The sequence below is a fragment of the Arachis stenosperma genome, chromosome 2 (assembly GCF_014773155.1).
Source record: "Arachis stenosperma cultivar V10309 chromosome 2, arast.V10309.gnm1.PFL2, whole genome shotgun sequence".
NCBI lineage: Eukaryota > Viridiplantae > Streptophyta > Magnoliopsida > Fabales > Fabaceae > Arachis > Arachis stenosperma.
The window spans coordinates 85,459,867-85,473,033 of NC_080378.1; the positions used below are offsets into that span (position 1 = coordinate 85,459,867).

Sequence of the window (13,167 nt, forward strand, 5' to 3'; positions counted from 1 at the left end):
ACTCCCATTTCTTTCATTCATGCTTTACCGAATGGAACTTGAGAGAAAAGAAAAAGGGAAAAGCCGTTGATGACAGGTCATCTTAGCCTAGTTTTACTAGTCTTTTTTTTTTTGTTTTCACTTGAATTATGCACTTTCTTGAGGTCTAAGCAAGCCAATTTGGGTAGATTTTCATGCTTCCTTTAATTGAATTAACCATAGATGAATTAATGCAATTTCATGAGGTTTTATGCTATATTTGATACATATTGTGAAAGAATGAATATCTCATGATTTTAAGCATAGCTTTGATGTGTTTGGTTGATTAATGATAGATGAAGAAAGCTTGGAGAAAGGTTGAAGCAAGAAGGAATGGCTAGGAGTAAAGAGAGGACAAGGGAATAAGTAAAATTGAACCAGGAAGCAAAAAGCTGGACCTAAAGTTAGCCTCAAACTTTTGCACAAACTTTTGGGTGAAAAGTTAGCCCCAACGTTAGACCCCTAACTTTTGGGCTAACGTTGGAACTTGAAAATCACTCCCTGGGCACCAAAAGTTTGCGCCAACGTTAGACCCCTAACTTTTGGGCTAACGTTGGCACATGAAAATACCCCTGACCACCAAAAGTTTGCGCCAACGTTAGACCCCTAACTTTTGGGCTAACGTTGGCACATGGGAAATACAAAGGGGAGCAAAAGTTTGCGCCAACGTTAGACCCCTAACTTTTGGGCTAACGTTGGCGCCATAAGTACACAAGGTAAAGCCAACGTTGGAGCAAAAGTTAGACCCCTAACTTTGGCACCAACGTTGGTATTAGCAGATTATGGTAGCTGATATGAAAAGTTGGAGCAAAAGTTAGACCCCTAACTTTTGCTCAAACTTTTACTCCAACTTTTGCAAAACTCCAACCCGGTTCAATTGGTTCACTTTGGTTCCTCTCCAAACTTCAAAAGCAATCAACCAAGGCCTCTCTCAACCCAATTCCACCAAGAGCAAAGGCCCAACTCAAGGCTTGAAGATCATTTGAAGAAAGTGTATAAATAGGATAGAATTCAAGTTAGTCGGGGAGCTCTTCTTTTTAGTTTTCCCTTTAGTTTTGCTTAGTAGTTTTCGGAGAGCTTTTGGTATTGAGTGAATTTTAGTTTCTTAGTTTCGGGGAAGGAGAATTCCATTCTCTTTCTCTTAGTTTTATTGCTTTCAATTTCAATTACTTTGTCTTGGATCTTGGGTTGGAGAATTGAAGAAATTCTGTTTCAATCTCATCCTTGGATCTCTCTGTTTCTTTACTGCATAATTGAATTTACATTTCTGTTAATTGCTCTCCATCTACTTTCTTTGCTATTTACAATTTCTTTGCAAGTGTTCTTGTTGGATCTAGGAAGGCATTGAGATCTAGACTCAGTTATCTAGTCTCTTGGGTCCTGAGATCTGAATTTCCAATTTTCAATTCTCTGTTTATTGCTTTTCATGTTCATTTACTCTTCTGTTTCAGATCCAATCCCAATCCCCTTTTACTCTTCTGTTTGATGCAAATTTATTTTGCCTTGTTTAATTTCTGCAAATCCAATTCCCATTTCCCTTTACAATTCAAGCCATTTACATTTCTTGCAATTTAAGATTCTGCAACTTACATTTCTTGTGTTCTAAGTTTCTGCCATTTAATTTCTTGTTCTTTAAGATTCAGCACTTTAAATTTCAATTCTCCTCTTTAATTTCATGCAATTACCCATTTCCTTTACTTTCCATGCAATTTAAATTCTGCAAATTACAAATCACTCAACCAAATCTTGATTCGCTTGACTAAATCAACCACTAAACTAAAATTGCTCAATCCTTTAATCCCTGTGGGATCGACCTCACTCCCGTGAGTTTTTATTACTTGATGCGACCCGGTGCACTTGCCGGTGAGTTTTGTGTCGGATCGTTTTCTGCACATCAGCCGTAAGGGAGAGAAATTGAGAAACCATAGAACATTCGAGCTTCTGGTTTTAATTTCTTGAGATCCGTAAATCCAATAAAAAATCTAATCCGATAAAAGTATTCGTATCCTTCTCCTCTACGTATTGGCGTCACTTTTGACCGGTGGAAGTCGACGGTGACGTAATTCTCCTGCCCCTTGAGTTCGGCTAACTAGAGTTCTAGGAAGCACAGACAATTTCTGACGTTTTCTCCTTCAGCAGCTCGATCAGAAAGCTTTTCCAGAGCTTCTGTTGTTTTGATTTCGTACGGAGGTAGGGGATTTTGTTTTGAAATTAACTGTTTTTAAGCTATGAATGCCATGGAAGTCTAGTGGGTATTTGTAAATAATTTTATTATTTGTTTGAAGTGACTGAATTTGATGAATATGTATTTGATTTCCTGATTGAAAAGAGGTTGAAAAGCGTTCAGTTGGGACCCGAAAAAGGGTGGCTAACCCCGAATTTTAGAGGAAGTGCTGCCAAAATTTTATAAAATCTGAGGTTTTATTTGAAAAGTTATTTTAAAAAGATTTGGTTTTGGAAAATTAAATTATTTAAAATATATTTAGTTAAGAAAAGATTTACTCTATTTTAAAGTTTGATTTATTAAGGAAAATATAATGTTTTAAACCCAATCTTTTAAGGAGAGATTTTGTTTTAAGTAAAGATTTGAGCTCGGTTTATTAAGAAAAGGAATCTCTGCCACAGGAGAGCAGAGAATAAGGATTTAAAGAATATATTAATTAATGAAGTGTCTGCTACAGGAGAGCAGATGTGACATTGTTTGTGCCTTAGTGCCAAATGTAAAGTGGAGACGCCCACACACTGAGAATTGTTTTCCAGATGTACGCTTATTGATTTGGAAAGTCACACTGATGCGGCCTAGCCGTACGACTTATAAGCACACTGATGCATCTGGAAAGCCATATCTGGGACTTGTGCCCGGGTAATGTCGGGAGCGGGTAGGCAACCGACACATGAGCTCATGGCCTGCGTTAGGGATAGACATGCATCATGTTGTTTGCACATTCGCATTTGATTGCGCTTGCTTGTCTTATTACTTTGTGATTGTATTGTTTGTCTTGTTGTGACTTGCTTGTACATTGAATTGAATCTATTGCTTGCACTACTTGTTTGTGAGTGTATTAAAGTGATTACGAGTTGACATTTGACCGAGGATTAATATGTGGCTGAGAGACAGAAAGTGTGACTAATTTTATATTTAAGTTTTGTTTTGAGTTAAGAGATTTTAAAAGGAGGTAATTAATTATCTAAAGTAGAACCAAGAGTATTTTCAAAGGGTTTGATAAAAATATTTTTTTATTGAGTAAAGTTAATTATTTGCATTTTATTCCATTACTTTTACGGCATTCCTATTCCCTACTGAGAACGTGTGGTTTGTTCTCACCCCAAATCTTCCACCCTTTCAGAGACACAGGTTCGGAGATTCAGTAAGAAGCTGCAGACGATTAGTAGATTTACTTGTGATTCGTGTTGTTTTTATAGAGTTCCCTCGCTCTTGTTGCTTTAAGTTTTATTTTATCCAGAGGGATAGGTATTGTATTTGAGCTCTATATTGAGTTCATTTGTATAGCATTTATTATTATTAATAATTGTGTGATTTTAATTACTACAAATAATTTTTCTGGTATTTTCTTATAAACTGAAATGCAATATCGACCTAAAGGCTCAATATTAAATAGTAAATAAGGAGAACATGTTAGTAACTCCTTACTTTTGGTACGATCATGACGTGCTAAAAGTTAGGGTGTTACAATCAATTCTCAAATTTAAATAAGATTAGTATTCTTTATTAGAAATCGACTCAAAAGGATATTATTTATCCATTGATGTTTCTTCTTTTAAAGTTAGTTTTAGTTTTTCCTGTAACAACTTTATTAATTGAAAGAACTTTCTAAACGATGAATATCATTAAGAACTAATTGTATGGGATGTGAATTTTTAAATGATCATTTAGTGACATATATAGAAAGAGAGATATTTTTTATTGAATTGTTAAGAAAAAATTTATTCAATTTTTCTAAAATATATTTATTATTTAAATTAGTGTTTTAGTATTTTAATTTGATAATTATATATTTTGAAAATTAATTATATTTTACAATAATAATAATAATATAATAATAATAATAATAATAATAATAATAATAATAATAATAATAGTTATGCTATGTGTACATAAAAAATAACTATTCGTAAAAATATATATTGAAGTACAAAATATACATTGAAAATGAGTTAAATAACATATATATTTATATACAAACACATAATAAATGATTTGATAGATAATTTTTATGTAACATACGTTATAAGAAAATGAAATATTTGTAACAAATTTAAAATTGTTATAAAAAATTCTTTTTTTGTAACAAAATTTAGTGATTGTTACATAATAATAATGTTTTTTAACAACAATATAATTTGTTACAAAACGTTTTGATATTTTGTCGACTTGATTTTTTTGGTTATAAATTATATTGGCTTTTGTAATAAACTAGTATTTTGTTGCAAAATTTTACAATATTTTATAACAAAAGATGGAGTGGTTGTAAAAGTTTAAAATATTTTGTAACAAAAAATTAATTAGTCACAAAATTCAATATTATTTGTAACAAATTATTTGTTTGTCACAAAATACAAGAATTTTTATAACTAAAAAAAATTATCTTAAAATGTTAAAATCTTTAAGATACTTTTATTTTGTTTCAAAAATTTTACTTTTTAAAATATTATTTGTATTAATTAATTATTTTTTTATAAAAAATTAAAGATTAAATGATTAATTTTTATAATAGTATATATTATTTTATATTTTTTATAAAAAATATATTTAATTTTTACTAATAATTAAGTCTTAAATGTTAACTAAAAATTAATTTTTTAATTAAAAAAATTAATTGTTAAACATAAATAAAAATAATTTTTTTCTTTTCTCTACTAATCCTAAACCCATTATAGCGCAACACTCATCATTAAGTCGGTAAAATTTTGAATTGTTACAAAATAAATAATAAATTATTTGTGATTTATTATAATTATTCATGGTTTTATTTTTAAAATATGGTTTATCAAAAAATAATTAAATCAAAATTATGAGATTTTGAGTTTAAAATTAATTAGAACTCATATCATTTTCATAGATATTTTTTATTTAAAATTTAAAATTTTAATAATTTAATTACTTTTAATTTTATTAAAAATACTTACTTTATACTCTAATTTTATTAATATTTCTAAATAAAAATCTAATTTACACAAATTGTACAAATCCTAGTCCTAACCCTTAACTTTTTCCCTAACTACCCCACCCACACACACGAAAAGAAAAGCAAAGAAAAGAGAGAGGGGGAGCTTGAGGGGGGAAGAAGGAGAACAAAGGAGAGGAAAAAAGGGGGAGGCGGCGCCGGTGGGTGTCACTACCACTGTCGATGCCGTTGTGTCGCCGTCGGGAGAGTCATAACACAAGGGGAGAGAGACGAGCTTGCGAGGGAGAAAAAAAGTAGCGCTGCTGCCACTGGAGGGAAGCCTGGCTGCCGTCGTCAAAGCTAGCTCCGTCACCGTCATTGCCATTGGAGCTGCGCGAAGCCGTCGTCACCATCGATGCTTCTCCTCGTCGGTTGGGGTTGTCACCTCTTCTGCTTCTGCTGTCACTCCGTCGTCTTTCCCTCTGGACGTCGCTGTTTTTGAATCGCGTCCTGTCACTCGAATATATTACAAGAATCTATCAGAAAGTGGCATTGATGAGAAGAAGCACAAACCCTCCACTAGCAATACCACTGCCTCTAAATCCAAGAACAGAATGAAAGATTACAAAATTGCTATGAAGAGAATGATGAGGGATCCTTATGAGTATCACCACGATCTGGGTTAGTTTCCTCTTTTTTTTTCCCTATTTGTTAGTTATGAATGCCAACTGTTTGTTATAATGATGGGTTTCCTTTGTTAATTACTTGCATTTTGTATAAGGTGCTAAAAGGAATAGTTAGTACTGTATAATTTGTATGACAGATTAGTTCACAGCTTTTTAAGAAGTCTTAATTATAAAGAAAAGAATATATTATCTTTCTTGTAACAGCTAATTATCTTTTGTTATCTTTCATGAATGCATTGTTAATTGTCTTATATTTACTATAAAATAAAAAATACAAGGCAAAATTAACAATTTTTTATGAATGCATTACTAATTGCTAATTGCTCTGAACCTTGCTTGATTTTCTGCGGCCGCCATTCTTTATGAATGCATTGCCAATTGGCAATTGTTAATTGCTCTAAATCTTGCTTGATTTTCTATAGCTGCCGCATGCTTTGTGCTTATTTTTTGTATTTTTGTGCTTGTTTTTTCCTAAATATAAGTATTAAGGGACTAAAAGCTTTTGTTGAAAAAAAAAATAGAATAGGCTAAAAATTTCAAAAGAAATTGAATAGTATAAATCTGCTCCTAGTAAAAATTGTTTTGAAATTATTTGGGTGGCTACGACTCTTCTTATTCGATAATGGTTTGACTAGTGTCAATGTGTAGTTTAAGCTTTGAAGTTTTTCGAGTGACCGGGGATAACGTTGCTGCTTCTGTTGTTAAGTTTTTTATTTCTATAATGTTTATGAAACTGAAACAACTGTTGATAGTTGATTTTAATGATTTTAGTATAATTTTATTGATAGTGCTGTTAAGGCTAATGATGAAATACAGGAGCAATTAGAATTCAAGAAAGCTCAAGATAGTGTGGCTTAGCTGTCAAATTATTATTCAGTTTGTTAAAAGTTAATTAGGGAGCCTTTAGCTTTATTATCAACAATCTCCCTCTATATAAGCCTAATACTCATTGTAATCAATTAGCTCTTTTTACTCATTGTCAATTTTAGTCAATTTAGTTTTATTTTTTCGTTCTTGCTATACTTCTCTTTTTCAAACTTTCTCTACATCACTATTGCTTCTGTAATAACAGAAACTCTGTTCAGGTGCTTCTCTATGTTCTTATTTTGTGTTTTGACATAAATCTCATTATGAAACTTTATGAGTGTAAAAGTATTAAAAAAAGTCAAGTATATTTGTTATGAAGATTTAGGTGGAAATTGTGTTTTGTAATGATTGTTTGGCAATTGATACTTATGTAAATTTAATGAATTTGTTCACTAAGTTGTGATTGAATTGTGATTAGTAAGCTCAAGTTTATATATTGAATTGTTAATTCTTGATAATTTGCCTTTTTGATTGGCTAGTTTTGAACTCTGAAAATAGATTCTTAAAGAATTAGTTAATTTTAACTTGTAAGTTCTAAATTTTTACTCGGATGAAGATAGTGTTATGTGTTATTTTTTAATTTTGATTTTCATTGTTCATATTTGCAGGGATACAAAATTGATGCCAACATGCTAGACTTTAAATTGACTGAAATATACTAGAAGAGTCAAGAATTATAAATTCGATATGATACAATTTTATGTTAGGAAAAAGTTGTGTTTAGTTGAATTTATAGAATTTATTTTATTGTAAAAGATTCTTAATGACATGTAAGATATTTTAATTATCTATATGATTATATATCATATAAATGTTGAGTTAGTGGGATTAGAAAATTAATTGACATATCAATTATTTAATTAAATATTTTAAAATCAACTTTCTATTTTTTAACTAAAAGAATAAAAAATGTTACAAAAGTAAGTAGTATTTTGTAACAAAATATTATGACACAAAAAATCTAAATTATTACGAAAAATATTTTAAAGGTAAAAAAGTATTACCACTTTCATAACAAATTTTAGTTTTTGTATTAAAAAAATTTGTTACAAAATATTATTTTGAATTGTAACAGTTTCATTTTTTGTTACAAAATTTTTTTGTAACGGGACATATTGCAACGGTCCTTTTTTGTTACAAAATCCTTTTGTTTCAAAATTTAGATTTTTTGTAACAATTTTTTTATTACAAATATTACTTTTTCTTGTAATGATAATATTTTTATAAAAAATATTGTCAAGTTATATATACTTTGCCCCCATTATCGAAATTTATGGATCTGTCACTGCATACAATGAATGGTAGAGAGCAATGTGACTCATTGCGTGCTCAAAGAAGCTCTTTCACTGACCACGGAACACAACCCTAAACACAAAAAATCTTTAACAATAACGCTGTAACGGAGTCTGTCTTCAATTTGAAGAGTTAAGTAGTTCATAAAACAACGTCATTTTTTTTGTACAAAAACTTTTTGTTCTCTAACTTTTTGGAGACATGCCATCTTTGAACCATAACGTATATGTAGCTCTGTAATGGACACATGGGTGCCATATCAGTTATTTGTAAAAGTTTGGAATGTATTTGTAATTAAAATTTGTGAAAAACTTATTTATCACGATTTTAAAAAGTTAAGAACTTATTTATCATTTTTTCTTTTATTAATTATCTCATGTTGACTCCGACATTATGTGAATACTGAATAATGTTATTTTGTAGACATGTATCTATTTTTAGTGATTATTGATTTGAAATTTATCGTATTGGTATCTATCTTTATAATTATAAATAGATATTATTTAATTTTAAATTATAATTTAACATATTTTAAATAATATTAAATAAATAATTATTAATTTAATTTATTAATTTTAAAAATAGTAACATTAAATTTAACTAAAAATGTTATATATATTTATATATAAAAACGGAAAAAATAACAAAAAAAAAATCGGGCTGGCCCACGGAAAAGAGAGAAATCAAGGTGTACTTACGGGATATATAAAAGGCTGAGAGGGAAATAAATGGGCGCAAAAGAGTGACAAAAAGAGAGGGAGACGGAGAGAGAGAGTGAGACGGCGCTTTATGGTCGTGGCTTAATCGTTATGTGTGAAGTGTGAAGTGTGAAACTGTGAACTGAATTCATCAATTTTTATTAATAAATATTTTTTCCTTTTTCTATGTAGAAAGCAGCACAAAACAGAGATAGATAGTGAACTACTTAGTGTTATATAGGTTTATAGCTTCTACAACTCACTACAGAGAAACACCGATCTCTCTCTTCTCTGTAACGGTTATTTTTATTTTTATTCTCATTCTGTATGTCATCACTGTGTTGTTGGAAAAAACTAAGAAAGAAGAGACTCTGATCAGCTGTGACTAGAGAGACTTGGCTCCTGATTGTTTCCGTTGAAATGGATTGCGACAACAATGAGAAGTAAATCTCTCTCTCTCTCTTATTTATTTATTTATTTAAAAATCTGGGGTTTTAGTTCTGGGGCGTGATTGATTTGTTTTGATAGCTGCATTTATGTCTTTCATAGGCTCTGATTTTTTAAAAATAAATGAAATGGGTTTTCTATTGTCTTGGAATTAGGCCTGAGTGTGGTTTTTTCCAAAATCATTTATTTGATTTGTTTTTTCGTTTCATCTTGCTTTGGTTTGGTGCATTATCTGCTACATGATGGGTTCAATGCTGTAGATGGTGGTGCTTGATTCACTAGTTTTGATTTGCCTTGTGCCTTCTGATTTGCACTCTAGATTGTTTGTTTTTGTGTCAAAGTTTGTGTACAAAGAATGAATGATGATGATGATGTGGGTTCTGAGTAAATTTGTGGGTCATAATTTATGCCTTTTTTAATCTGTAGCTGTTGATGCTTTTCTTTTCTTTTTCTTTTTTTTTCACTTTTTTTTCTTTTGCCGTTATTCCATCCTATGTAAATATATTAATGCATGCAAGAAAATCTGCCTAAGTACATCCTAAGATCTCAATTGTAGAGACTAACGATTCATTTTCTAGCACCTTGTTTGGTAATTTAGTGCTTCAGTTTACAATGTGTTCAATTTTTGTTTGTGTATATCTTGTTTTGATAATGTGTGCAATTATTTTTTGGAGACTGAGGTCACTTTCACCTTTGATTTTTCTACATTGGTTTTGGAATTTGCTTCTAATGTATTTTGTTTAACTTTTAATATTTTCTGTTTGTTAATTTATGCCAATGCTCCACGGCTTAACTATTGCATTTACATGTTTGTTTTATCAGTGGTGCTAAAGAACCATGGGATTGGCACAGGAATGATTGTAATCTCGAAAAGAACTCCAATTTCGGTAACTCTCACTCTCATGTTAAGTTGATTCTTCCATGTAATTGATGCCTGAAATTTCTCCGTTTCTTCTTCTAGGCCAAGATATTTCAGAAGATCTATGGAATGACATGCCCCAAAATGATGAATATATTTCCTACATGTTCGAAGATGAAGAAGCTACACCAGTTAAGGCTTGTGGTGATTTGGGATACGGTGTCAATGATAGTGGTAAGGCCGACGCTTTCTCAGTGACTTTAAGCCTTGTCAATATGTGCAAGTTGTTAGATTGTTCTTGTTACTTTATTGGTGTTATTATGACTTGTCTTGGTTTAATTCAAAGAAATATTGGATTTCAGTTTTGGATGATGTACAAAAGGAAGTAGAGGAGTTGAGGGAGACTTCTTCTCAAGTCAAGAGGCGGCGCATGCTACAATTCAACATCCAGGATAGCGATCATTCTCTTTCCAGTGAAGAGATGTCTTTAGCATATTTAAAATCAGATGTTGGTGCTTCTAGCTTTTGGATTAACTTTTCACATTCCTAGCATGTTAGATGGTTGTAAAAATGTGACAAGACTCAAGAAGTAGAAATCTGTTCATGTTGTGCAACTATTTGAATTTGTCATAAGTAATAAATTAAATTTCTTGATATATTACCATTATGTTGTTGACTGGTAAACGAATACGTATTATCTTCAGTTTCATGACTATACTTATCTTTGTTCTTTATGTTAAGCCTCTAGTTTGTGATGCTAGATTTCATAACTATTGTTATAAAGCAACATTTTTGTTTTTGCTACCTCCTTGTATTGGTTCAAACGATCAGCTGCGGAGTAAAATTTTTCAGTATTTAGATGTGTTAATTTAAAACCTGATGACTCATACAGAACACTTACCCTTAATATGCAGCATGATTGTTAGTGAGGCATTTAGTTCAAATCTTTGTATCTTCTTTGTAAGTTTTACTTTAATGAGTTCCCTTTGTGGTTATCTGTCTTCTGTCTCTTAAAAATGGGGAGGTTTGGCTTGATCAATACTCGAGTTTGCTTCTAACCTATGTCTAGTAAGTAGGGTATGTTAGTCTCAATGAAATGTAGTTAATGATTACATTATGAAGTTCTGAATTTGCTGAATCTTACTTCATTTGTATAATAGGAGAAGGTGGACTCGCTTATGGATCCTTTTCCTGAAGTGTCAGAATGGGTGCCCGGGTCATCAGGTTCGTCTTCTGCAAGATTTTACATACTGAATTTCTTGTTCGGTCGGAGATAGCTTCAATAAGTTTTTAAAATCTGATATTTTCTTAACCATTACAGAATATGCATTGGGAGATTTGCCTGCCTCTAGTTATGAAGACCTTGAGTCAACTGAAGGGTGGCTAGCAGAATGCCTTAATGATGCTGCGATGCAATTCAGTCCTGATGAACTGTATGCATCATTGGGCCGCTGATTTTTGACATATAGTCGGTTATACAAAGTAATCTGATGATTATATTGTTTGATACCAGGAACTTTTCAGGGGCAGAAGATATTCAGATTGATATTGCAGGTATCTGGCATTTGTTTTCGCCATTCACTATTGTCTCTCCAGTATTGTTTGATTTGTTTCTTTCTTTGTTCCTTCTTTCCTATTTGCATTGTGTTTTTGTTTGCCTGAAGAGCTCAGTGACATCACGGCACCTTCAGAACAAAATGTAGTTCAGCAGCAGCAGCAGCAGGTCACTCAAACCCCCAAAAGAATTGTGTTCAAAGGTTTGGTTTTGTTCTTGTTATAACGTCACTTGCTGCTTTATTAGTTTGCATGCTGCATTCATTGATGAAATTTTTTGACAGGATAACAAATTCGAAGTTTCTTTTTTTCTTTTTGAATGTTTAGGGAGGAAATCGTTTATACGGACACCTACAAAGTTGGCTTCGTCCGTGGCCTACCCATTCGCCTTCATCAAACCTAGTGGTACCCATGGAGACATAACTCTGAAGGAAATTAATCAGCGCATTCGAACACCGCCTCCTTCGAAAACAAAGCAAAGCAGTGAAGATCCATCTGCTTATCCCAAATCAGCCTTCTCTGGGAAGCCTGTTGTTAACAAAACAAAGATACGCACCGAAGGTGGAAAAGGTAGCATCACAATTATGAGAACTAAAGGCTAAGTTTATCTTCTGATTTTCTAACTTTTGGCTCACCCCATTAATGTGTGGTGATGGCTTTATTTCTGTAATATACCTGCCAGATTTTAGAAGTTGATACTGCAGTTTTTTCTTCCTATTGACACTTATTATCATATTACACCACCTTAGTGTTTACTTCCTCCTAGTGAGGTCTTAGATAATTTTCTTATAGCTCTTATTTTGGTACATGATTTTCTTGGAGCTAAGTATGTAATCTGAACTTGATACTTCTTACCTTGTTAGGAGTCCCTAGTTGTTGAATTGACAATGTTACTAAGCTTGAGCTTTGCTTTTGTAATTGATACATACAGATTTAGATGATGCCCTTGTTTCTGAAGCTGCAAAGGGATTGCACGCTTGCATATTTCTTGTCTTGTTATACTTTGCTACAGGAAATCAAATAACCACATCTTTAATTACATTGAGTACTAGGGGTGGCAAGCGGGGAAGCCCGCCCCGCCCCGCCCCGCCTAGTGAAGCGGTCCCAAAATTCCAGCCTGCCTCGGCTAACGGCGGGCCGGCGGGCTAAGTCTGCCAAATATCCTCCTTTTTTTTTTACTTTTAACTATTAAATCATATATATAAAGGTATAAAAGAATTTTTTCTGTTTTTTACTTTTAACTATTATGATTTCTAAAAGTATAAACAAATTATAATTTTTATATTCACAAACATTAAAGTCTTTGTAATTATAAATATCGAATAAACATAATTATAAACCATGTTTTCATCCAAAACATAATTATAAATATTATTCCCAAAGCAAAATAAACATAATCCAAAACATAATTATAAATATTGTCTCTAAAACAAAATAAAAATAATTCAAAACACTCAATTTTAATTTTCATTCTCTTGTAAGTTAGGTTGGGGAAAGTTGGGTTTTGGCAAAAGAAAAAATTGTAAAAGTATCCCTTGCCAAAAAAATACTAAGCCCGGCGGGGAAGCCTGCCCGGCCCCGCCAAAGCCCGCGGTTTAAGCGGTGCGGGTTAGGTGGGC

The 13,167-nt window shown here is 32.0% G+C and overlaps 1 protein-coding gene across 2 annotated transcripts; it reads left to right on the forward strand.

The window, feature by feature from the left end:
* The first annotated feature begins 8,742 nt into the window (after positions 1–8,742).
* Positions 8,743–12,485, forward strand: LOC130961915 (protein XRI1-like). Of its 2 annotated transcripts, none has more exons than XM_057887956.1 (9): positions 8,743–9,131; positions 9,958–10,022; positions 10,097–10,228; positions 10,357–10,502; positions 11,155–11,218; positions 11,316–11,427; positions 11,508–11,548; positions 11,686–11,751; positions 11,876–12,485. In XM_057887956.1, the coding sequence occupies exons 1-9, from the start codon at positions 9,109–9,111 to the stop codon at positions 12,148–12,150; spliced, it is 924 nt and encodes a 307-aa protein (XP_057743939.1). In that variant the 5' UTR covers positions 8,743–9,108; the 3' UTR covers positions 12,151–12,485. The 2 variants fall into 2 exon arrangements, with proteins under 2 accessions (XP_057743939.1, XP_057743938.1); XM_057887955.1 differs by having other exon boundaries at positions 11,659–11,751; positions 11,876–12,482.
* Positions 12,486–13,167: the final 682 nt, after the last annotated feature.

What these genes read in the sequence shown, in the direction of transcription:
- LOC130961915 (XM_057887955.1), top strand. Translation starts at nt 9,109, where the DNA reads ATGGATTGCGACAACAATGAGAA. An exon ending in ATACGGTGTCAATGATAGTG is followed by an intron (nt 10,229 to 10,356) that starts GTAAGGCCGACG and finishes ATTGGATTTCAG; the next exon opens with TTTTGGATGATGTACAAAAG. An exon ending in TATTCAGATTGATATTGCAG is followed by an intron (nt 11,549 to 11,658) that starts GTATCTGGCATT and finishes GTTTGCCTGAAG; the next exon opens with AGCTCAGTGACATCACGGCA.